Here is a 26,756-nt window from a genome sequence, read left to right as displayed (position 1 = left end):
GCGCGTATCATTGGCGGAGCTGCTCACATGCCGCACGGGTTTCCCAGCGGCGGCGACCATCGAAAGGACGTACATCCCACCACGAGACCGACGGCCGGAGGTCGTAGCACGAAGGGGGCAGCACCATGATGGACTGGGGCATACGACGTAAGTGTGATTTATCTCGGCCCTTCCGAATTTACCACATTCAGCGTTCCGAATCCTGCAATCGCTCATTTGCTGCTTTGCTGTTGAAAATGAAAAGAAAAAAAAAACACATACACACATACAGAGAAATGTAGATAGCTGGAGAACAATGGAAATGGAAAAAAGGTGATTTACGTCGACGCTTCTCCAAGCGTGATTGTCTCCGAAGCGTATCTTCCTGTTCTTTGTGGATCTCATTTCGTGTTTCATTCCATTCTTGGAGTCATTCAACAAACTCTAATGTCCTTGTCATTGCTTTTTTTTTCTCTCACTCTCATTCGTCGCCACGGGCTCACGGAGAAAGCAGCGAACGTGATGTAATAAACAAACAAAGCTCGAGCCCGACCCGTACCCCTAACACACTTCCTTCCCCTTCCCGTCTCTTAAGTGCCTCACGTCCCAAACGGCGACGCGACGCCGTCGGTCTATGTTGACGCTGTTTCCCAGCGGAGGTCAAAGAGCGAATAGCTCAAACAGACACACACACACGCACGGGAGAAAAGCCTTAATAAACCAGCATCCAACCGTGCAGTGGCAGCAGGGCGACCACCACCCGGGACCTCGTCACGGTCGCTTTGGATGTGGGGATGATGGCGGGACAAAACGAGAGAGAAAGCATGTAAGGGGGGCGTTTGATACACTGTTCACTTCCGTCTAGTCATCTGCCCCGGTGGGACGATGGGACAAATGGTGAGGTCGGTGGCGCGGTGGCGGCTTTTAGCGCGGCACAGGCGTGAAGTGGAGTCGAGTGCGGCGGCATGTTGGCGTTTTACATTTTCCGTTTAATGATTTCGGAGACACATTTGTCCTCCGAACGCAACAACAACCACCACGACGGAGACGAGGACGACGACGTTAGGAAGATGCGTCAGGGCCGCCTGCAGTTCACCCCCGGGGGGGTTTTATTACGCCATTTCTCTCCTCCACCACCACCACCTTCTTCGCTCATGTTGCCTCGTGGCGTCGAGAAGAAAATGGAAGGCAACACGGTGTTTTCTTTGTGCATTGGTGTTGCTCTTTACCACTTTTTTTTTAACTCATTACAAGTGTGGAGGAAAACAGAAGGTCCGTTACGCCCGTACTTCCCAGATTTGCCATCCTTTCGGACGGTTCGAGCAAACAAAACATCATGCTCACCGCTGGGAAATACATTAAAGCACTGCTAGCCATCCCCCCGCAACACTTGATCGTTGTTTTCGGGGGTTGCTTAGAGCGAAAAAGAAAGAAAAAATAATACACCCTCTAAACTTACCCGATTCTTTGACCTTCTCCACATGAGCGATGGAGGCGCCCGGTGCTTTATACGGAGCTTTCGGTAGAATCCTTGAAAATTCGGAACTCGGCGCATTTACGTTACCCTCAAACCCCTGTACGCGCCCCTCCCCCCGCCGCCACCGACCTTAACGATGGGGGCCCCGATTTTCCATTCCGGTGTTTGGCTTCCAAATTAAATTTTCATCACTACCCCCCCTCACCGGTACCTGGCAGAATGGCAGGCGGGTAGGCAGTTACGTGCGCCCCGGATGCTTTCCACTCTCGGGTTGTTTCGGTGTATGTTTTTTTTTATTTTCGTCATTTTTGTTTTTTGTATGTGCTAATTTATCGCCTACATTTTCGCTTTCCCTTCACCCCCCACACAAACCCCTCCTCACGTATGCTGCGCGTATGGTCTTGGTTTGTTGTGCTGCTGACAAAGTGAATTACCCTTTTCAGAAAGCAGCAGCAGCAGCAGCAGCACGACGACGATGATGATGGGCCACTCAACGTTTGATGTTTCCGGGCCGGAGTTTTCCGCCGAAGATAATTGATTGATTTATTGATGGAAAACCTTACGCGAGGGGAGGGTGTGGGGGGGTGGAAATTTCGGTCGTCATCTTGCGCTGAAGCACCATCGGCCCTATAATCTGTCCTTCAAGCGAGCGCCCGGAGAAGCACTTGGTCGTTTGACTCTCTTTTGTTTCACTTTTTTTTTTTGGTTTTGGGTGCTACATAAAATTTCGTGTTCAAGTAATTAGCTTTAATGACTTGGGCGGGCATCGTGCAGGAATGTGATGATGAATAAATATAATTACGTTGTAAGCATCAAAAACAAAAGAAGAAAAAGTTGCCTGAAAACAAACGATGAAGAACAGCGTTGTTCGGCATGGAACGAAAGTATTTCTTAATGAACGCATCGCGTTTTCTTCAAAGTCAACCATCCGGAGGGGCAGTGTTTCCTGGGTATTTAATATTTTATCCTCCCACCGCGCCCTGCCACCGTCTCAATGTCATTAATCAAGAGTGGGGGAGCGCTTATTATCGCCTTTGCGCAAAGTTTCCCAAATTGGCAAATAATCCCACTTGGACGCTCGGTAGAAGTTTAGCCCCGGTAATGGAAACATAAGCAAACATTAAACAGTCGTTAAACGGGCAAGATTTGGCCGATTCTTTGTGTTAGTTTCGTTCGAAAGTGGTAAGCACGACCACCGGACAACCTTCATCCAATCGGGGCCGTGTGTGAGCCATTAATCGACCTTCGTGACGAGGGGGAGGACGAGAAAAGGACAGCGTGTGGAGGTCACTGGATGCGAACCGCCTTTTTGTAGCATAGTTTGGTGTCCGAAACTTTTCCTCCCAGCCAGTGTTGTGTGGGAAAGGTGCAAACAATTTCATTATACGCCACAACCCTTGGGCCAGCATTTGCGGGAGCTTGAGGTGGCGCCGACTGCTGCATCGTGTGGCCTCACGGCAGCATCCCCAAGGCGTATGTTGACGCACGACACAAGTCAGCCTCGTTCATTATTCATTACAACGAGTCACCGGGCGGCTCCATCTCCTTCAGGTGTTGTGCTTCTTTTTGCGTTTCTTTTGGGAGTGTAGATTATTTGCATCGGGTGAAATGAGCAGCCACCTTTGGCGAACTTTCCCGGGTGCTTGTGCTTTCGGATATTCTGGCCAGCAGGGGAAAAAACCGGCCCCATCAGCATATTTTGCGGGTTGGTTCTGCTCGCTCGTGGCTGCAAAACACTTTACCACGCCACAGAGATTAGTTGCAGAAGTTGTTCCGCGCTGCAAAATTGGTCTCGCCCACACCGTTTTTCGCCGTCCCGCACTGAAGACGGCGGCGGGGGACACAAGACATCATCATCCCGTTTGTGGGATTGACTGTCAGACGTTTTTTTTTTTCATTTCTTTATTTCGTCTGACTCCGAAACCGATTCGTATGCATGGCAAACGAGGTGGAAATAAAATATACATACTCGAATGTATATTCATACCGAGGACCAACCTAACCCCCCTCCTCATCCCCCTCCCAAATCCCCATTGCCAAGCCACGTCACCATATCATGCACACGCTTGCCATCCGAGTTTTCCGGCCGCTCGGTTCCGTGTGCCCTCCTCTGTCACGCGCACATATTTGTGTGTGTATGTGTGTGTGTTTGTATGCTCTCCTTCAACTTCGGCTCAAGTTTTTGCTCCGTCGGTCCCTCCGGGGGCCGAGCAGTACGCTTTTGTTGACGACATGACGACTTCCTTATCGGTTTCGGGACTGGACTGGCCCCCGGGAAAGGGAAGAAAAGGGAAGGAAGGAAAAGGTCCTCCCGGCCTTCGAGAATGTTACCTGGATCGTTATCGATTTACGTACGTACCGGTACGGACATTCGGTACGGTACGCCGGGGAAGCATTCCTTTTGCTGCGGTCCGAAATCGTTAGAGGAAAAGCGGGCAAATATTCCACATGTTTTTGTGTTCCCCCAATTGAGCCTGACAGCATTGATGATTGCATATGATTTGTCGTCGTGCGATTGTTTTACGGTTGGTTACAGCCACATGGTGGTTCCTCTCTTTCGTCGGTTCGATTTGGCAAATAGTCTGTAAGGAATGCTACTCGTGTTAGAGACAAAGAAAGATTTATGGAGAACAAAGTAACAAGAACTAACTTTGACTGTTTTCGTAACCTGAATTTATTAAATAAAACAAATGGATCAGTTTTAATGCACTCGATTTAAATATTGGCCAGCATCAAACCTTATCCGGAAAATCAATACCAAACAAAACCATTCCGTTTACCGTTCCTTTCTGCTTCTCTTACAATGTAATCGATGGCCAACGTCTACTCCTGGACTGTTTACTAGTTTGCGCACATTTCCAATCGAATGCTTATCATACGCCTTTGGGGATCAGTCGCGACATTCGGAAAAGCGCCACCGAGCAGGGTAGGGCACGGGATTACGTCGAGAAATGTAGGTTATCAACCAATCGATAATACTACCGGGGCGTGTATTGTGTCCGGCTCCGGGTCGGGCTTATTTCAAGCTCGCAATCAATCAGCCAACGTAAACCGGACCGCGGCTCTTCTGGGTTTTCTCTGCTTCTTCTCCGTTTCGCACCGGTGTCCGAAAGGAAAATTGAAAAATGTTTCGTCCCTTCTCAATCAAAAGTAGTAGTTTCGCTTTTGTTCCTCCGCCGCGTTTTGGTGCTTAAGATGATTGCCTTTTTTGAGTAATTGCGGGATTTAATGCTTTCATTCCCTCAGTTTCTCGGTGGAAACGTACATCGACGGAGGAAGTCTTTGTTACAAGAACTAGACGGTGATCAAAAGCGTTGTTGCCATGCCGAGGGCAAACCTCACACAAGATCAATACACATGCCAGCACATATTCCTTGCGCACCGAACTTCCGGAGGATAATTTTCCTCGAGAATTTCGGCAACATACGTTTTCCCGCAGCGCAAAAGCAGCGAAGAAACTCGACGACGACGACTTCCCAGGCTCCCCACTACTCCCAGTGCGGACCTCCTAACCCTCCCCACCCTCCCCAACTGTTCCGATTGTGCTGCTCGTTTCGCAAAACCGCCCTCAACCGATGCCGGCGAGAGTAAGTTCCTCGAAACGTCAGCAGCAGCAGCTTTTGGTTTCGGTTCGGTTTGGGTTTGATGTGCAAACAGGCCACGCGAACACCACGGTGACGTATCGGTGTACTGGCTTCTCGGAAAAGTTCTTTTGTAAAAGCATTGCAAAACATGCAAAAGCCTGGAACAACAAGGCGGCGTCGGCGGTGGCGTAATAATGACCCTGCCCTATTACAGCACACATCCATTTCGTCCATACACGGGCGATGGAGGGGGCGGGGGGGGGGGGGGGTTGGGTTCGTCCCGTTGGGTCGTAATGGGCCCCAAATGAGTTACCAAAAATTACTTATCCGAATTTAATTCCCTGAATTCCTTAATCATTCTTACATCGGCGTCGGTTCAAAGGAGCTTTCTCTTTCTCTGTCACTCCCTCTCTCTTTTTCTCTCTCTCTGTCCGATTTTGCGTTTGTTACCCCTCTTTATCACTTCGACCTGTGTCCTCTCTACACACCTCTCCCGCAGCCGTCCTTGCGCTTCCTCCACCCCGCACAGTTCGGTCGGAGACTCCGGGCGGTTTTTGATCGGGTGACAAGACAACGACTCGACAAAAGGACGAGTTTGCGGTAGCGTCGAGTTGAGGTTCTTGAGTTCTTGGGTGACACTGGTGGTATCAAATGTGTGTGTGTCTCAGGAGAGAGTGAGGGTGCCCGGCAGCAGCATGGGGATCGGTGCTTTGTCGTAGTCGAGTGAAACGTTCTTTTGTTGTCGATTACTATTCTCGTCTTCGGTGTCGGTGTAGTTGTTGATGGAAAGGCCCTCCCACCCTCCCAGCTAGCCAACGGAGCTCTGTGTGTGTGTGTGTGTGGGTGTGAGAGTGGAATGGTACTCCAATACTTCCTTCCCCTGTGTTTTTACAACCATCCTCGCACGAGATAAGAGGAGCTAGCGAGGGTGGATGGGAGGTGGGGGAATAAAAGCGCACGGTTGGCTTTTCGAAGTAGTTGCCACCCCTGGACCGCTGGATACTGGAGCACACTCGTAGGAACTTTCCCTCCCTCCCTCTCTAGGGGTGTTCGGAATTAAAAGGGGTAGCATGCTGGAGGAGCACAGGGTGGAGGGTGGGGCACATGGGGTTAGTACATATGTTCCTATTCGGGCAGTCATTTTCTCCAAACAAACACACCACCCCCGGCGGCGGCGATGGCCCCGAACGGGGTTTCAACCCGACCCGGGACGATAAACTCAGCGGCGCCCAGGACGAGCGAACAAGAGAGAGTGAGCCCCGGAGGGCGAGCCGCGCGGTCGAGTTTTCGGTTCGGGCCAGTCACGATCGGGCCGCCAAAACATCAACGGTGGCGGTCTGGGGCAGTCCGTTTTTTCCCGGCCGGTGCAGTCGGTGTCAGGTTTCCCGTGCGGATGGTGCTGCTCCTGCCTGTTTGTTGTTTCCGTTCCGGGGTGTAACGGCTTTGGCACGACCGTTCCGGGGTTTCGATCGGTCGATTAAGGGATGCGTTAAACACCCCGGGTGTGTGTGTGTCTGGGTGTCGCAACACCGAGTGTCGCCAGTGACCGCAGGATTTACTCCGAGACCGAGCGGGTGTCGCCGAGTCAGTGCTCAGGTTCGTTCGCAAGCGGTCGTCCTTCAAATCGATCACTCAATTAAGGCAGGCCGCGTTTGTCTCACTACCTCTACTCGCTGTCAAAATCAAAATTTGCCGGGGCGACAATAATCTGCGTGTGCGACAAAAACACCGAAGCTCGCTCGGGGCCGGTCGAACGAGCGTTTTATCGATCGCGTCCAGCGCTTAATGGCGTCGGTTTCGGAAACCGGTCAAACAGTGACGGAACCTGACGTTTGCTGTGCTGTGCTGTGCCTCTCTGTCACACCGAGCCGGGGCCATTCTTCCACAGTGGTGACTGGAGTTGACGGATTCGGGCCCGGGGGGGTGTTGCTGCGGTGGTGGTGTCTGGCACAACAATGAACGGGATGAAAGGGCGAACTCGGGAATTCGAATGATAATGGAACACCCACCCCCTTTTAGAACACCCCAAGTGCCCACGAGAAGGCAGCAGGTGGGGGAGGGGGAGGGAGCCCTGGCCGAGAGAGAAAGGGTGCGTGTCACTGCCAGTGTGTGTCAGGAAATCTAATTCCACCGATAACGCAATGAAACAGGGCGTACTCTATACAGCACCATGGTGTGCATCTCGTCTGTGTGTGTCGTCATATGACTCCATCTGCCCCTTTTTTTCGTGGCCATGCGTTTCCGCCAGCCCCGGGAAACGAGGCCACCGGGTCCTGTTGGATTAACGGGGTGGGTGGGGGAGGGGCAGTTGGTGGGCGTTATAATGGTTTCATGCTTCATTCGCCACGCCAATCATTTGCTGGCTCGGTGGTTTATTAATGACCAACCGGGGCGAGTATGTGAAAAAGTGTGTTGCTGTTTGTTTGCCCCCCTCTGCCTTTTCCGCAGGATTTGCATTCGATTCGCACGCGTTGACGTAAGCCCTTATTTGCATAATACTTTATCACGTGCAAACCACATAATGGTACCGGTTGTTTTTTTTTTTCGTTCCTTCCGGTTCGAACTTGAATTGACACACGACTGGAAATGCGGTTCCGTATGGCGCGGATTGGCGTGTGCACCTTCGGCTGCGGAAATCATTTCGCCTTCTTTAGTATCTTTCTATGTTCAACTACTTTGTTCACGGTTTTTCAAATGATAACTGTAGCAGTATTTTTTCTAACTGTAGCACATCATATTCCAACAGTGCCAGTTGATATTATAACGCAATCATGTTTATTATAACTTTGTCAGTTGAAATCAGAATCGTAGCAGTTGACATTATAAAGGTGGTATGTAACGTAAGTAGAAAGTATAAACGTATATCGCACGAATGAGACTCCAAGGTAGTTCAACATATCAGGTGGGTTCATCTCGCATGAATCGCTTTAATTTCATTAGATAACGAAAGGAATTTTTAAACAAGTTTTTTTTTACTTATTTTTGAAACGATTTTTGTTTGAATGAAATCGAATAGTTTCATTCGTTATTAACCCACCTGTTATGTAGATCAACCTTGGGCTATCATTCTTTCGATATACGTTTATACGTCGCTAGTTGCGTACTTCGCTCAAGCTGCTCCTGCCAGGAGGATTATAATATCAACTGCTACGATTCTGATTTCAATTGAAAAGTTATAATATAAATGATCGCGTTATAAAATCAACTGATGCTATTGGAAGATCATGTGCTGCAGTTGGAATAAATATTGCTACTGTTATGATGTCATCTGAAAATTCCTATTTTTAAATCGATGTATAAAAATTACCTCTTAATTTCATCATACGAATCATTAAGAAAAGCTGATGTCTTAAATGCAAACGATAATTAATTATTCAAGTTCAAAATAAGATAGAATGTAATTATGTATTTTAAGTATGGTAATTCAAAAAAGAATTTTGCACAGAAAAGAAAAGAGAAAAAATTGAAAAATTAGTTTATATTGAAGCAAGATTAATGGGCAAATGGCAGCTTAAAATGCGCCCCAAAAATCAATGTGCGCTCATTTATCCGTTATTCACGGTAAACTGCAGATGGCTACTTGGAATAATACCCCTCGCGAGTGCGACCTTTTCAGCATTCATTTATCATTCTGCATGTTCTGCGAAAACGGATCACGACGGTTTGAAACGATAATTCGCGGAATATTTATCTTTTCCATTGGACTGCGGAACGGTTACCGGGTTCTGCCATGGTTTGCATATTTAAACCATTTGGTTGAAAGTGCCACTCGGCGTGACGCGGAGCCACTGAGCTTACAACCACCGGCGCTTATCGGTGACATTCCGTTGATTTCCGTTCGCCCGCTGATAAATTATTGCCACTTTCGAACGTACGTTTTGTGTCGGGGAGGGGTTTTATTAAATTTTCCTCTCCAACGTCGTCGGACGTGCCACTTTACAACATTGATTTTATTTCACCTGCTGTAAGCTGCACAGCATTCCGACGTGTCTGCTTGCTTTCACCGTGTCTGTCAACACCGGCAGCGTCGGTTCAGAGTATTTCCGATATAAATTCTCGCTTTGACACCGTCTGTCACATTCCAGGCTTCATCTTTCCCTCGTGCCTTCTCTCGAGGGGGGTATAGTTCGTCCAGGAGTTAGCTTTACTTTATCGACGAACTACAAATGTCACGCGGGTTCAAGGTTTGTTCCTCCACGCCGCTCTTCTCGCTGACTTTCTAGTTCATCCTCCCCAATGTTCCACCATCTTTAATACGATCCATATCGTGCTGGTGCTTGTTGTAAATTAATGAAAAAGTTTAAAGTGGACTGTTTTGTCCCCATCCTCTCCCCTGGCGTCCTTCGCTTCCCCTCTCCATCTTCGAGTGGCCGGCCGAGTAATAAGGGGTCTTATCCGAACGATCGCGCGGCCCCACTCCGCCTTTGTTGTTGGGTGGGGTGTGATTTTGTGAAAATCAGAATCTACTCGACTCGGATCTGCCAGAGCTCTTCCGGTCCGGCGCTGCTTGCGGTTTGAAATGGGGAAGGAAAATGAAGCGCACTCGTAAGACTAAGTAAAAACAACAGCGGTTGAAAAATCGCTTCCAGTCAGCATAAGTGAACTTGATTAATTGATGAAGATAAGCACACGCGCAGCAAAAAGAGCAGCAACGGCCGTATATCTCTCGGCGAAGAAAATGCCTTGGGATGCCGTGGTTTCTTTCTGTGTGTGTGCGCGTTTGTTTGCAAAAGAAGTAAGTTAAACACGGTAAGAAGCGAAGGCAATGGAATGAAAAAGGGAGGGAATAAGAAATGAGTGAAGGAAGGGAAAGAATGGCTTCGCGGAGAACGCTTTTTTTCCGCATCCCCGCGTGACGTCACGATCCGTGAATTTTTGCACCTATATTTAAGTTTCCTTCGCTACTCCAGCTCTCCAAGCAGTTTTGCACATCTGCATCGTCCGTGCTCGTGAAAGGCGAAAAATGACGTCAGTGTTCTTCTTCGTGCTGATGGGGGAAAAAACAAAAATAAAATACACCGCACACTGACGCTCGTTGAGAGAAGATCCACCGGGTCGGCCTCATCGCCCCCTCCGTGCCTTGCCACTCCTCACCTTCATTATGGTAAATCGCAAACGAAATCTCGTAATGCGGACGGTAAACAACGGTTTTTAAACAAACCGCCCGGCTGCGGGAACGTGCGGAAAAGCAATAACGAGACGTGCATTCGGCGCGCCCCGAAGCCGAAGACGTGTTCGATTCATCTTATTCAAACGATGGAGACGCCTGGTGGCGCACATGCGGCGCTGCACCAATCATCATCATCCAAACAAACAGTTCGCGTTCTGCGTGCCATTTTTGGCGAGGGGAGGGAAATGATCTACCGTTGAAATGTGAATTGCTTCGGTGGAGTAATAAAAACAAAAATCCCAATCCTTACCGCACCCCATAATAATGATGGCTGCCTCCCGATTATGACTCTCACCAATTTCTCGGACGTGAGGGTGGAAAAACCAGCGTGTAATTTGACGCTCGCCATGAAATATCGTCACAAAAACAACCAAAAAAAAACAAGGCCCGGCACCAAACCCTGAAGAACGTGGCTACGGCTGGCCATCCATCGTTACCAGCTCAATTATGATGTGCTTTTGGGTGTGTGTGTGTGTGTGTGTGTGTGTGTGTGCCTGCTGGCCATCTCGTTTGGCCTAACCTTTCGATGTGGTGCTTCGCTTGGGCGATAGATAATGATTCTGTTTTTATGTCGGCAAAGGCGGGGTTGGTTGGTTATACGTTAAAACAACGTCAGTGCCCCATGACCTTCATTCAGTCAACATGGCTCGAGCTTTTTTCTTCTTCTCTTGCTTCCTTTTTTCTACGCTAGAACTCCTGAATCATCCCCCAAATCGCTATCGAAGCGTGCCTTCGTCTGGCATTCGCCATCGCAAACGATCGCGTAGCGCTTTTTCGCTCCGGGGGTCAACGGGTCAACTCTTGCCTATTGGCCGAGAAAAGGGTAAAGGAAAGTAGAAGGGGAGAGGGGGGATAGAAGAAAAAATCCTCCCCTCCTCGTCGCCCTCCACCCCCACGAACGTCCTAGAGGCAACATGTGGTGTGTCGTAATGCGGTTCTTGTATGTTTTGCTACTTTTGCTTTCCCAACGGCCCAACGGCATCAACCCATCGTAACATTAAGGAGCCATGATCTTTCCGCAGGACGCACACCCACACACCCACACACTCCCCTTTTCGCCCGGTTTTTTTTCTCCCCCCCCCCCCCCCCCCCCCCCGCCCGCCAAAGACCCTGTACCGTACCGAAAAAGCTTTTAATAAATGTTATAGGATTTATCGGAGACACTGACACGAGACACTCCATGGGGGGATAAGCGTTTGCAAGCGTGTGTGTCCGTTTCCTTGCCTCCCTTCCCTATTACTTACTGTTACTACCCACCAGCCTGTCACACGTGTCGCCAAAGGATCTACCGTCGTCGCCCCTTCCGAACGGGACTGGCAGGATTCCGGTTGTTCCTTATCCCAGGGATTACTACCACTAGGTAGGCGCCTGGTGTGCGTTCTCCGGCAGCGGGTGAGGAAAAAACAAAGCAGGCAGCGTTCGGTCGGCTTCTGTTGTTGTTTGCTTTCACAGAATATATACACACAGAATACGGCACCGTTGGGGTTCTCCGGTTCCGGTACGGAATGCCACCGAGTGGGAGATTGCTGTCTAAAGCACACGGCTTTTCTTTTTGCCCTTTCCCAAATCCCGGTCGGTTCTTTTTTCTATGTTATCGAGATTGAAAGTGGTGCTATTTGTCGGCTTTTCCGAGGATAAGAGTTTATTCTAGCGACACGTATCATTTAACCGAGCGGGCGTTTTAGGATCTCCTTGATGTTTATCCTGTAACCGGGCGGCGCTAGAGCTTGGGGTGGGATCGGTATTATTCTACCGTTTCCCGGGAGTTTTATGTTTTGGAAAGGAAAGCAAATGTAAACCACAAATCGATCGTAGATCGTCCAGTCGTTTCCGCTGTGTTTTTGAAGGAAAGGAATGTATGATTTGAATGTGTATTTATTATTTTTAAACTCCTTTGTAGCGTCAGTCACGTTTAGCTGTTTCAAAACGATCCATCGACGTTGAGATAAATTGGTTTGCAAGTGGATCCACTTAACATTCTACGACATTCGAACGCTCGGCTTTATAAATAGCAGCAATCTTAATCGTGAAATAATATGCTGACCCCATTTTCGAACCATACGCGTCATCTCACCGCAATGGAGCAGATACAAGACACAATATTTTTGAAAATGAAATCGGTTAATTATTGCGCACAGTTACCCCATCTGGTAACATTGGAGCAGCGGGCTCCAACCATCCCGTTGCATTATCTTCGACCGAGGGCGAGATCGTTCAGTGACGCCCTTGAAGATCGGGCAGCACACTTGAGCCGCTGTGGAAATGGATTTCAATTTCCACCAAGCTGTTACGCCCCGCTCTCGTTTGCATATGAGTGTGTGTGTGTGTGTGGGGTTTTGTGTGTGCTTGGGGCAACCACAGACCGTTGGTCGTTGCTTGCTTCAGCAAAACGCCGATACAGATGGGACGACCGATGCAAAGGTGGTTCGGTCAGCATCCGAACGGTCGAGTGTCGAGGCATTTAATTATGTACATGTGTAGTAATTAGCATAGGCAAACGAGAACCATTCTGCATGCGAGAACCGGCTCTCGGCGTGTTGATGCTATGCGAACCTTCTGTGTTTCGTCGTTTGTGGGCAAACAGTTTCACGGCTAGAACACCTTCCGGCAACCGGGCAATGGGCCAACCGTGACACAGAGCGTCGGGTGCGATTACGCACGTAAATTGTGTATTCCGCGTAGAATTCAAATTACCAACACTTCCTGAGAAGGAAACGGCAAACGGAGAGAGGAGAGGGGACGGGTATGAATGTTTCCATAAGGGGTTAGGTGTTCTCGAAAATGTAATTTACGTTGAAAAGCCGATCGCCACCGGGGTTGCGCTCGTGCTCGTGGGTCGGCGGAGATCGGACGTAAAATAATAAACCATCAAGGAAGATAATTAAACAGCTCCGGGAAATTCCGGTCCATCCTCGCCGTCGGGCCGGGGAGGAAAGGCCGAAGAAAAGGACCGGCAACAAAACATTAAGCAAGCAAATGAGGTCCATTCTAGCGTTTTCCGCATCGCGCGCGCTCTCGGTTCGCTTTTTCGCTAAATTGATTTTCATTCTTCCTCCTTTCTCCCGCAGGTTCGATAATGTTTCACGTGCGTCGCCGACCGGCGGATTCGCAGCCGCGCAGACGGAAAAAGAAACCGCTCGGCGTGGCGAACGGTGGCAACAATATCGGGGGCGACCGCGAGGGCCCGATGCTGATCGAGATCACGCACAGCGGCGACGGTGGACGGCGGGTGAAGCTCGGCAGCGAACCGATCGAGGTCGGGTCGGCCAACACCAACGCCCTGCAGCTGTTCGGCCCGTCCATCCAGGCGCGCCACTGTCTCATTTCGATGCACGACGGCGTGTGCACCGTGACGCCGCTGCACGCCGACGGCACGACGTTCGTGAACGGCCACCACATCCAGCAGCCGACGATACTGCATGTAAGTGACTTTATTTTAATTATGCTGCTTTTCTTGTACATTTTTCAGCTTTTATTGTGATGTGGTTTTGATGAAGTTGAGAGGAAAAATGATTTGTTTTTCTCATAGAAATTTTGGTAAAAGGAAATATTTAGTTCGTTTCCAAATAGTCAGCTTATTTGTAATATTCATAAATTCTCCGTCATGTTAGGATGTTACTTGACGTCTCATTTTCAAGTATTGGTGCAAACTTCATGATTGTTATGACATACAAGAATTGTTCACCCCTTGTAACGTTTTCCTCAACGTGTTGAAGATCTTGAACATACAATCATTAGCACTTTTCATAACCAATTGAAGCTGGACAAAAATAAATTTCAATAGATGCCCGACCAAGGTATGACGATAATCAGGGCGATCGGATAAATCCTAAAGTCCGTGCTGGGAGCGAAATTATTGAACCGCTTTTTAGGGAAAACACTCTTCCTTTAATTTTCCTCCAAATAGAAAATCTGTCTAAGATGTGTATTTTGAACATTCCTTCAATTTTATTTATCTTTTAATGATACCATGATTCCTACATGCAATGTGCCACATTGTATGATTTGATCAGAAATGGTAAAATGTTAAGGCTGCCAAAACCTAAAAAGGTTTAAAACTAATACACAAGGATTTTCAGATGATTTCATAACAGTAGCAGCATTTATTCCAACTGCAGCACATGATATTCCAACAGTACCAGTTGATTTTATAACGCAATAATGTTTGTTATAACTGTGTCAGTTGAAATCAGAATCGTAGCAGTTGATATTATAAAGTTGGTGTGGCAAGTCGAGCGATGTACGCAACTAGCAAATGTAAACGTATATCGCACGAATGATACTCGAAGGTAGTCCAACATATGAGGTGGGTTCATCTCGGATGAATCACTTTATTTTTATTATAAAACGACTGCATGCCATTTGTTTACTTATTTTTGTGAGCAGTTTCGTTCCAATGAAATCGAAGAGCTTCATTCTTTATGAACCCACCTGCTATGTAGATCAATTTTGGGCTGTCATTCGTGCGGTATACGTTCACATTCGCTAGTTTGCGTACTTCGCTCAAGCTGCTGTGCCAGGAGGATTATAATATCAACTGCTACGATTCTGATTTCAACTGACACAGTTATAATAAACTGCTATCTTTTCCCATTTTTTTGTTGGCCATTTTTATCAAAATATGAGCAAAACATGTTTTCGATATTTTTGTTTTTAATTTAATTAAATTTAAATTTAATTTAAATTTAATTTTTGTGGTATTACCCGCTGCCTCGCCTGTTGAAAAATCCCCGTTTCCATATCCTTGGTATTGGTTCATTACTTCACTGTACCGCAAAATCATCTTTAAAATCAAATCCCTCACGCACACCATCTCCGTCCCGTGCCCGTATGCATAATTAAACGGGGGCAAAATTGCGGAATTGCCAGAACAAAAAACTCATCTCCCCAGCAGGGCATTCGGGAGTCGCAAACCTGTATCCCCAATGACTTAAATTAACCGATTAAGATGCTGGCTTAGTCGGCCAGCGAGTAGCTCAAACCTCACTATATCCCCTACCATGATGCTTGAACCGAAACCCCGAAAGAACGATCGAGTGCGCGTCCGCTAAGCGGTACGTGAATTTTTTATCAACTTCAAAAAGCCCCCAAAAGCAGCCGACCCGATTATGATTCGTTCGCCTCATTTTAGCCGTTGAACGGCGGCTGAATGAAGCTCATCTCGCCCTCCCTGGGGGAGTTCGCAGCAGGGGATGCTCAGGTAACGCTCAGGGTCGACAATATTACACAGCCAATGAATCGAATACCGAAACGGCGGAGGGGGCCTTTTAGTACACATCACCGATTTAATTTACATTAAACATCATCAAGGAGGAATCCCATTCTACTCACACACACACACACAGCTTTAATCCCACGCTGGTGAAGCGGCACTGGTGCTGTGACTAGAATAAATCATTGATGAACCGACGGGGTGGTCTCGAGGAATGGAGGCGCCCAGTCTCGAGACGAACAACAAGGCGTCGAAGAAGGATGGAAGATGAAACAGTTTCCACAGCTAATCTCCCAGCCATTATGCTACGGTGCGCATCCCTTCTTCCCGTTCCCGCAAGCGACCAAACGGAGGAAGCGATCGGTTTCAAGTATCTTCCCTCCCCCTTCCCATCCCGCGTCTATCTCCGTCCCACCCTGGGATCGGAAAAACCGTGTGATCGGATGAGGGATTATCCATCCATCGTCTGGCAGCTATAGCACGGTTCTTGCGTGGCGTTCGAGTGTGTAAGCAAAAGGAGTAATCGCAAACGGTCTTAATACCGTCTCGCGAAACAACACCCCATACCATCGTGGTCGTCTTCTCAACGCCGGGAAAAACAACTACCTACGCCGGCACGCCGAATCGTTCGGGGATTATCTCCGGTACCCTTTTCCTTCCGTCCGTGGCGAGCTTCACTGATTGAATATTTCGATGCCGGCCCTCTCACCGGTCGGGGAAAAAGCATCTGCCTGATGGCGTGCAAACGATGGCGCCCGATCGAAACGTAAACGTATTCGTGGATGGCCGGGAAAAGCGGGGTCCCGTTCTAAGTTTCCTCCCCCGTTTCCGAGCGTTAAATAATTTATATCGATGATTACGGCCCGGCGAAGCGTGAATCGGGCCGCCAATAATGGTGCTGGGAGAGTGTGTTTGTGTGTGTGTGTGTGTGTGTGTGTCTGTCCCTTCCACAAATGCTTCTCCCGCAGAGCCTTAAATCTTCATCTTCGGTGTTATGGAATTAAAACATTCGTTAATATCCGATGCGGTCGACATCCGACATGGATAGAAGGTTTGCGCTTTGGTTTCCGTTTCAAAAATATGAATTCGGTTACGGTTATGTGAGATTTTCCGCACCGACCTCCCCCCCCCAATCGGGTTCCCGAGATTGGGTTATATTTTATCTGCATTTCCTAATGCAGCGTCGACCGGGTGTCCGCTGGTTACACAAAAAGCAAACTTTAGAAAATGGGGGAAAATTGGTTTTATGATAATATTTACTTGTCACTTTGCATCGTTCGCCCCGGCGGAATCTGGTAGATGGCATCGTTGGATGTGGACGGTTCCCCGACGGGTGGGAAACCACCGTTCCGAAGGACTGCTATTGGGAGAAAACATTGACCCAAATTCGTGTGCATATTTCTCCCGGCGTGAAGCAGCAGCTGTTATGACTAGCTTTCGTGGTGTTGCAGCAGCCAAACCCAACGGAGCACCATTTGTTACGTGGTGGGATTTCGTCGTTCTATAAATAGAACCAACCACGGTTACAGATTGGCCGTCGGGAGCAGAACGGGAAGCATGGATGCTGCCCTGGTGCACTATGCACTTTTCGTGTCACAATCGGTTGTTTTTCATCGACACTGGCACAAATTGGTGAGAATGGTTTCGATTGAATGCCCTCAAAAAGCCAGCGCTTCGTTGGGTGAGTCGGGGAGTGAAAAGTTCACCCATATTCGTGCTTAGCTGAACTTAGAATAGAAAAGGCGGCGTTTGAAAATAGATCTGCTACCTGCACCACCGTTAAAATGAGGACACGTGCCAGGAAGGTTTTCCTCCGTTCTCAGAATGACTTTTTTCCTCAACTTTATAAACAGCAACTTGCCGATGTCTCAGCTTAAATATGGGTGTTGATTTACCTGAAACTCTTCCATCTTACAAATACACTGGACTAAGTTTTAAGACATTTGCACACTCGATCCTGACTTATTATTATCACTTAAAAATATTTATCTTTCGAGTCTGATTGAAAATTTAAACCGCAAATTGTGAACAGGGAACTTTATCCCTACTGTTAAGAATTTAAAATTGATTTATTTGCTTGGCTGCTCTCGGTATAAGATAAGGTTAGTTTTTAAAGCGAAATGTTTACGATGCTTTTCTTCACAATCAATCTCAAACTAAATCTTCAGCATCATCTTCAGACCTCACTCCAAATGTTTGCAAAGTTAGCAAACAACATATGAGTTTAAGAGTACTCCAAACGTCCTTAGAGAAGCATCGCCAAAAGATGCCATGGGTTCTCCAACCAATTCAGCGCTCTGAAGACGACAGATTCAGATTTTTTTTCCCGCCCAAGATCAAGCAGCTTAGACCCTCCCTAATGTTTTTGTTTGTTTACATTATCCTTTTTCGGACAAGTTTTTTCCCATTTTTTTCTTCTTCTTCCTTGGAAAAACCTTTCCCAAACCTTTTCCGAATTCCGTCACGTGTATCAAAAGCATTCGGGTTAATGGGCCACGAAACAATACAACACAAGGCGAAAAGGGAAAATGGTGGCAAATTGTGTTGCCATAGAAAAAAGCCTCTTCTCAGTGGTGGAAGAAAAACAGCACCGACCAAAAATCCCTACGTTGATGATGATGTCAACCACTTTGCTGGCTCATAAATCTGTCAACCACAATCAAGTCGAACCGCAAAGCTAATAGAGAGAGCGAGTGGGAGCGAGCGGTTTGGGAATAAATGGAAGTTGTATCTAGCGAGCTTTTTCTTGTCCTCGCCCCGAAGATGGTTGAGTTTAAAATTGCGGTTGTTTTAAATTAGAAATGATTTGTCTCCCCCGACTTTCCAGAGTTGGGGCTTCCCTTTTTTTTTTTTTTTGGTATGCTCCAAGGAATGCGTCCACCGTCCAGCGGGACAAATAACGATCTGAAATGGTTTTTAAGTGTCTTCTAAGCACACGTCTTTTGTCGCTCGGTCTTGGCCATTCGCAGCCCTGGAAGGTTGCTGCGGTGGTTCCCAAGCGGATGCGGAAGAATCAAAGAAAAGGTTAAACGTCACGTCGTCGTTGACGTCGACAGCGTCTCGTAGTTTCGCCTTCCGTCCGTTGACCGTGGCATGTGGAAATCGAATGGTGCTCAGCAGAGTGAAATAAACCAATTTTAGACTTCCACTCAAGATCGTCCTTTTTTCCGCTCGCCGTCCTTTCGATTAGTGACCCAAACCGGAAGCACGGAAGACAACTCGACACAAATCGTTTTTCATCGTTCCTGGTTTTTTTTTTTTTTTTGCACAGTGTTCAGGTTAGACAAGAGCCTCCAACCGAATGGGTTAGCTAGTCCCGTCCGAGTTACAGCAAGCAAACCCCCCTTGAGAAGTAAAGAATGGATTACAGTCTTCGCGTTCCCTTTTGTCGCGTGCGCCGTTTTTTTCTTCCCTCCATTCTTTTTTGTTCGATTGATCCTCCTACATCCGGCTGCTTGGAAAGGATAAGATAGAACAAGAACAAGAGAGCCCGTGCTCCGGCCACTGATGATGATTAATAGTTTGCAATTTACTGCTGCAGCTTTTCCGGTTGCCTTGCGTCTGCTGGAAAAATGGAAAGCGGACCGCTCGGTTCGCTCTCTTTCTGAAAGGAACCGGCCCACCACCTGCCGGAAGGAAAGGGTAGAAATGGAGCAGAACGGAAAGAGATTAAATTAAGCTGCTAGCATTTTTCCTCCAGAGTTGTGTGTGGATTCAACTGCGGAAGGGGGGGTAAGGTACGCCGAGTGGCAGCCAGGATTGGATGACGAACGTCGCAGCTGCGTTCTTAATTAAAAATATACCACCTGGGAACGGGCTAGGGTTTGCCCTTGGCGCGCGCGCGAGTTTTCCTTCGCCGCGAGCTTTATAATGATGCAAATTGAGTGAATTAACGTAGTGCTTGGGAAAACTTAAAAATTAATTAACCGACGGCGGAACCAGTGCCGCCAGCGGGAAAAAGGGAAAATGTGCGAAACAACAAAAGTTCAAGAACGAAAAAAAAGGGGACATTTCTTGCGACCTCCAAACCGAGGGCAATTGTTTTTATTTATTCTACATTCGATTCCCGCCCGTTCAATTGATTATTGCTCGGGCCGTTTTCGCGCATTATTTTGATTGAATTTTGATTGCCCAGCTGCGCTTTTCGCATAATATTGCCCGATTGATTTTCATTGCTCCATTTTAAGGGCTCTGCGTGATTGGGGGGGGAAGTTCTGTTTTGCTTTTCTTTCAACCCTCCCCAATGGCTATGGCTGCCCATCTTTTTACAACTATATTTAAGCTTTCGGGCAAATTGAGAAGTTATTATGGCGCAATCCTTAGGGCTCAAAATTAAAACGATGCACCGCCATGAAGCGATGCGAAAGCGAACGCGAAGGCCGGAGTCGTAAAAATAAAGTACTTTCAATTTGGGCCACGTTTACCTTACGGAAACTTGCTCCGTCGTCGTCGTCGTCGTTGACTTCGAGCTCGTGCCAGCAAGATTCGTTGTCAGCCGCCTTCACCGAAAACGGAGACCTTCCTTCCTTCCTTCCTTCCGGTCTCGGTTGGCGCACTTTTGTGGTTTGTTCTCGCGCAGCACTCTCTTAGCTAAAGTATTGAATTTTACGACAAAAATCCCTGCCGACGCGCGGGTGTCGACACGGGCTGTGTGTGTGTGTATGGAACGGTTGTTTCCACCGACTCGTCCTTGCGCCCTTTTCGGCTCGCCGTCTTCCCACTTTCTCCCACTTGGTGTGTATTTAAATGCCTTCCTCTCTTTTTCCATTTTGCAGAACGGCTCGGTGGTCATGTTCGGGCGGGTTGCGTCCTACCGGTTCGTCGACTCACCCTCGGATGGACGCTACAATCTGGCGCTGTCGCAATCTCAGCTGGATTCGGCTTGTTTGTACGAAAGGTAAGTTTCTGGGATGGTGGTGGTCGTAAAGTTGCGGCCACGAATCCGACGGTTAGCAAATTAGTTGACATTCGATGGTAAGGTGTTAGGTAAGGGGAGGAAAATGCTACGAACGTGCCTTTGGTGGTTAATGCAGTGAACCTAGGCTTACGAAGCTAACTAATTTCACTTTTCCTTGCTGTGTAGTTCTGTGTGTATGTGTGTTTAAATACACGCTATCAGTTAATTTTGTTTGTTCAATCCAGTGCGGTTTCTGTACGCTTATCTTTAGTGTTTTAATTAAATAAATTTTGCCGCTCGCAACGACACAATCAAGTCGCAATATAATATTTTTAGTTATTTAATCTGTTAATTTTATCGACCTCCTGTTGCTTTGCATTTTTGTATGTCTCATTTCATCCTTGCGCCTCCGGTTCCACTGTCATAGTGAAAGTAAATAACATCAGCTTCATTTTCTTTGTTGTTCAGTTAATTTCATCATTTTTGTTTTTTCATCATACTTGTTTTACTAATGAACATTGTTTTGTTTTTTTTTATTTATTTCTTTTCGTTCTATGTGTTTTTGTGTTTTGTTCTGTTGTACGCTAATGTAACACCATCCCGTGGCCGCCGTTACTTGGTGTTAACGCTTTTGTGTTGTTTTCGCCAACCCTCGCTTGCAACACACACACACCCGTCGCTCTTCTCAAAATGTGCACAAAATCACCCGCACCACCCACGAACCTGCATCATTTATTGTCGTTGCATCTTTCGAAATTCATTGACATCATTTTGCCAATGTCTGGGGAAAACGACGCCCACCACATTTTGCATCGAAACCGGGTTGAAAAATCTCGCAATTCGTGTTGCACCTTTGAATTGCCCAACGGCGCCATTGAACAACAGCCGATCACCGACCTCCCCGACGTCCTGGAACGAGGAAGAAAGTCGCCCCATCAGCCCGATCAGCTCCGTGCAAACGGTTCCACCCACCGTCGGAGGAAGTGCAGTTGGCAGTTTCCTCGACAATGCTCCCCCGACCGGTGCGGAAGTTGGTCAATCGGCGCAGCAACAGCAGCAGCAGCAGCACCATCAGCAACATTTATTCGCGGCCGGCGTTTCCCAGCAACAACAACAGCAACAGCATCAGCCACATTCGCACATGCACCGTCATCATCATCCGAGCGGACTGCTCGTGACGGCGCTGGATGGTCCCGACGCGGTCGATGAGGCGGGAGGAGGTGGCTCCAAGATGCACCCAACCGGGACGACGGAGCATGGCGAGGGAGATCTAGGTGCCGGACCCGGAGGACCGAACGGGGGTGGAGCTGGCAATGGCGGTGAAACAGAAACGAAATCCATTTCCAGCTACAAGTCAATCGGATCAACCACGGACAGGTACTGTTAGGGTCGCGACCGACCCGTACTCCGCATTCAACACCGGTTCTATCTCTCCCAAATCTGCTCGACCAAATTCACGCACCACCCAAATCTGAGCCGTCGTCGTCGTCGTCGTCGTCGTCGAGCTAACTCACGAGCCAGTCCGTCCTGCCAGCTATCGGAAGGTTTAGTTTCGGCCGCAAAAAAGCGTCTCGCTGGTCTGGCGTGGGCGTTCCCGTGTGCGCGTTACCGTCGTTGAAAGGCTTTCTGTGTTTTGGGGCGATTAATTTGCATGCTTTATGCGATAGCGTAGGATGCTTTCCTTCGCCTAGAACAATGTTAACGGTACGGTGTAACTTTACTCTCGTGTGTTTTTTTTTTTTCGCCCCCGTTTTGTTCCGCAGGACAAGCACATTCCCGAAGCTGCAACCGTCGCACGCGGCCACATCGATCGCTGGTGAACCGGGCGGCCAGGAACCTATCCTTCCGGCGGTGCTGGAGTTTCCGGAGCAAAACCAGGAGCCATTCCTTCAGTCCGTCATCAGCGAGCTGGATGTGAACTCGCCCAACTTTAAGCTCGCGCCCGTCTACACGCTCTACCTGTGCGCCCGGTACCGCGCGTCGACGCACTACCGCCCCGATCTGCAGCCAACCGAGCGGGCCCACAAGCTGACCGTGTTCCTGCATCACGTGGCCAATCTGATCCAAAACGTCGTGCAGGAGCAGTACACGGACGCGAAGATACTCTCCTTCTGGATGGCGAACAGTTCCGAGTTTCTGCACTTCCTCAAATCGGACCGCCACATATCGGCGTTCAGCGTGCAGGCCCAGGAGGTGCTGGCTGAGAGCGTGCAGACCGCGTTCCGCAATCTCGTTTCGATTTTTCACGTCGAGCTGTCGCAAACGCTGAACCAGTTCCTGTCGGAGAACATCGATCACGACTCGGCCGCCGGCCTGGTGCTGTCGGTGCTCGGCTCGGCCATGGCCCTGCTGCGCCGGTGTCGCGTCAACGCGGCCCTCACCATCCAGCTGTTCTCCCAGCTGTTTCACTACATCAACGTGGTGTGCTTCAACAAGGTAAGCAACGAGCAAATTCGACGCCGTAATTTATGAATGCTACAAGTTTATGTGTTTCATTCTCCCTGTTTCCTGCAGTTTGTAACGACCTCGCATATGTGCACCAGCGCGTGGGGGAAGGCGCTTAGCGAACGGTTGTCGCTGTTGGAGCTGTGGGCGGAAAAGCAAGGTCTCGAGCTGGCGGCCGACTGTCACCTGGCGAAGATTAACCAGTGCGCCCAGTTCCTGCAAGCGCCCAAAACGTCCGTCCCGGATGTGCAGCAGTTGGCGTGTTCCTGTTTCCGGCTGAACTCGCTCCAAATGGCGGCACTCCTATCGCAAGAGACGATCCCACGGAACCTAATCGATACGGCCGTGCGGATGGCCGAATCGGTCGCGGACGAGCTGAGCCGCGCCGATGGGCGCGAGATACGGCTGGAGGAGTCACCGGAATTGCCACTCGCGTTGCTCCTTCCCGACGACGGTTTCAGCTGCGATGTGGTTCGCGGCATTCCGGCCGGATTGGTGGACTTTTTGAACCCCTTCCAGATGGCCGGATGGTGCCGGCTAGCCTCCCAGCCGACCAGCATCGGCCTGTGGACGGTGTACATGCATCAGTTCAATCAGGGTCGCTCGCCGAGCGTAATGTCGAGCAAGCTTCCGCAGCCGGAAGTGCAAATCATCAAACTGCACAAGAACGCCAACGGGATGGGGCTGTCGATCGTGGCGGCGAAAGGGGCCGGTCAGGAACGGCTCGGTATCTACATCAAGTCGGTTGTTGGTGGCGGTGCGGCAGACATCGACGGACGACTGCAGGCGGGTGATCAGCTGCTCGAAGTGGACGGGCAGAGTCTGATCGGTATCACACAGGAGCGGGCGGCGGACCACCTCGTGCGCACCGGTCCGATCGTTACGCTGAAAGTCGCGAAGCAAGGTGCCATCTATCACGGTTTAGCCACCCTTCTCCAGCAGCCAAGTCCCGTGATCCAGCGCGGTAAGTTTGCTTTCCCCAACGCTTTCCTTCTCTGCCGTGGACTAACACATTATACGCCATCATCCTAGGAAATGCATAGTATTTTACGGATTGTAATGCATCGCTTACTCTGATTCAAACTTGGTCATAACCCTTAATTTCTGTCAATGTAAAAATTTGTGTAAAATAAATATAAAACCTCAAAATTGGTTTGATCTAAATTATATTCAACTATTCAAAATAAATTTTCGAATATTCTATTTTGTTTGACAAGCGTTACAATCCATAATCTACGGTTGTTTCTTTAAACTTAAGTTTGAACATATAATATCATGTTTCATTGATTAACTCCTGCTAGAATAAATGTTATTTAAAACACATTTCGAAGGTTCTGGTGTATGGTGTGTATGTAAGCTAAAGTAGATTTAAAAACGGCTACTAACAAATGATGACCGGCTAAGCGTAGCTAAATGGTATCGCTCTATTATCGCTCGTTGTTTTCTCTTCAACTTCCTACCATTTATCTTGCGGCTCTGGATTTATCGCTGGTCATCTTAACATCTCTGGCTAACATCAACTAACTCCGGATGGTAACATAATAACATGACGTTGTTTGTGCTTGTTTCGTTTCTGTTGTTTGGTGCCTCGTTTTGTCCACATTTTTGTTAACTCTTGCGTTACGCTCGTTCATCGTATTGGGGGTGGGGGATGCAGAAATGGAAAACGAGTTTAATTGCAATGTGTACGATAATGATGGGAATCATCGGTATCATTTTGGGCGGTCGAATGAGAGCTTGAACTTCTACGGTTCCGGCGGTGGCAGCCGTCAATCGCGACGGGGATCGCTCCGCCAGCCGCTCTCCACGTCGATGATAAACCAAACGTACTCGAACCCATTCCTTACGCAGCACGATGCGTCGTACCGGCGGATGTCGAACCCGGACATTTGCCACCAGCGGCGGTACAGCTTGTCGCTCTCGAACGAGGACATCCTTTCGAACGATCAGTTGCAGCAGATTCACTTCGATCCTCGCTACCGGGATTGCCGATCGAGCACGAGCCTGAACAGCATCCACTACAACCATCAGCAGCAGCAGTATCGCCACCGAAGCAACAGTCTGAACAGTATCGGTCGAATCAGTATCGCGAAGCCTCCTCCGGTGTTGCGCTACGACACACCGCCATCGATCTACGTCGAGGACTATGACACGCGCAGCAATAGCCACAGCAGCAGGGAGATGATCAAGATTGAGGAGGCAGCCGAACCGGAAACGCCCGTCGCGGAACGACGGTCGTCAACGGCGTGCGTGTTCGAGATACGCGTCCAAGCACCGTCGACCGAATCCAATCTCTCGTTCGTGGCGGACGTCAACCTGGACGACATCCCGTTCATCGACGAAGACGATGGCGACGAAGAAGATGCTCCGGGCTCGCGGAGTCGTGGCACCGGCGTGGACAACCAGCAGCCGGATCCACCACCACCACCGCCACCCCCGGTGGCAGTACCCAGCGGGACCAGCCTGCCCAGCATCATGGTCAACGCGGCCAGCCGTCGCGGCAGCAATGCGTCGTGTCGTAAAACGGTTAGTTTCGACATCATTAACGATCATCATCCGTACGATGATAGCGATGATAGTGAAGGAGCAGAACAGACTGGCAAAAGCAAAATCGACTACGACATCTACGGTGACGAATGCACTGTTGTTGGCCCATCGGCGTCGTCACTGGCGTCGCGTGTGGCGAACCGCTTGAACAACAACGGTAACCACAGCTCGGAGCAATATTCCGGGGGAAGTTTTCAACAGCGTCGCTATTCCGACATTGGCCCAGCAGCACCACCCGCGGCGACGGCCACTTCAGAGCCATTTAGCTCGACCACCTATAGCAATAATAGTAATAATAATAATAATAGTAGTAATAATAACAATTACGGAGTAACCGACGCTCCCGAGTACTACAACAATAACGACGAGCAACGGGATGTCGGGGGGGGAGAGCCCCAGAAATCAATCATAGTAACCGCGCCGGAGCCGCCGAAGGGCGGTGTGGAACCGCGGGCCGCAATAGACACAATTAGGGATTACGTGGTGCGCCACTTCAGTGGGACGGCCAATATCAATGTCAATAATAACTACTATTGCAGCAATACTGCCGACAGGCGACAACGAAACGCAAAGTTAGACAGTGAAGCGAGCGTGCCGTGTCCGCGGGGCCATCCCTTGCACCGCGAGCGGCCTTGCCGGGAGGTACAGCAGCACTTTGCAATCGATAGCAATAACGAACGGCCCATCGTCAGGGGCACGGGGCCGGATAGCGACGACGATCACTGTAAGCTACTGCGAAACATCCAATTGCTCAAAGCCGACGGAACGACGACGGATCGGCCGCATTATTTTCACCATCATCATCATCAACACGGGCAAGCTGGCGGAGGAGGAGGAGGAGGAGAAGGAGGCCTGGCCACTAGCAGTAGTAGTGGCGGTGGAAGTGGGGGCACCAAAGGTACGGCGAGACAACTTGTACACTTTCTTCGAAACATGCTGCGATAAGAGTGCGTGCCCCGAAAGGGTTTCCTTCCTTCAGCACGGTTGTTCCTTCCCACGCGGATCCCAGCTTCTTCGCAACTGGGGGCTGTGTGTTGCGTGCGTGCGTTTCTTGTTGTTGGTTGTTCTGTGCTCTGTTTTTCTTTTCTTTAACCGCCGACAGAAAACAGCGACCCCGAACGGCTTGTCTTTTCGTCGGTTCTAGCCAGTCGGACCATTCACTCACACTCATACACGCCACGTGCGGGGCTCCCATTTTCTGCTTCTCCTTAAGTAAGTGACCGCAGACAGACGGCAAGCGTTTTGTTTTTTTTTCTCTTTCCCCTCTTGTTCTTGTTCGTAATCTAGTCCCCGCATTTTGCCGTGGGATTTCCCAAAACTCCTCCACTCCATGCACTTTCGTTACGGTTCTTTACTCTCTGTTCCACCAGTTTCTCCTTTCTGGCTGTTTATCGTATAAGTGTCGTTGTTACAAAATACAAAAATTATTCATATTTGTCTACAAT

At 48.9% G+C, this 26,756-nt stretch overlaps 1 protein-coding gene across 1 annotated transcript in view; it reads left to right on the top strand.

The window, feature by feature from the left end:
• The window catches only part of LOC131260707 (afadin), a 53,522-nt gene that overhangs the window by 19,885 nt on the left and 6,881 nt on the right, over window positions 1–26,756 (top strand). The window contains exons 7-11 of the mRNA XM_058262503.1: window positions 13,279–13,631; window positions 20,198–20,319; window positions 21,205–21,696; window positions 22,083–22,755; window positions 22,834–23,728. Of these exons, the coding sequence (XP_058118486.1) occupies window positions 13,279–13,631; window positions 20,198–20,319; window positions 21,205–21,696; window positions 22,083–22,755; window positions 22,834–23,728 (2,535 nt within the window). The remainder of the gene's footprint in view (window positions 1–13,278; window positions 13,632–20,197; window positions 20,320–21,204; window positions 21,697–22,082; window positions 22,756–22,833; window positions 23,729–26,756) is intronic.

Source organism: Anopheles coustani, chromosome 3, assembly GCF_943734705.1.
Source record: "Anopheles coustani chromosome 3, idAnoCousDA_361_x.2, whole genome shotgun sequence".
Classification (NCBI taxonomy): domain Eukaryota; kingdom Metazoa; phylum Arthropoda; class Insecta; order Diptera; family Culicidae; genus Anopheles; species Anopheles coustani.
Note: the sequence above shows the minus strand (reverse complement) of the source record. Positions and strands in the feature narration are given on the sequence as shown.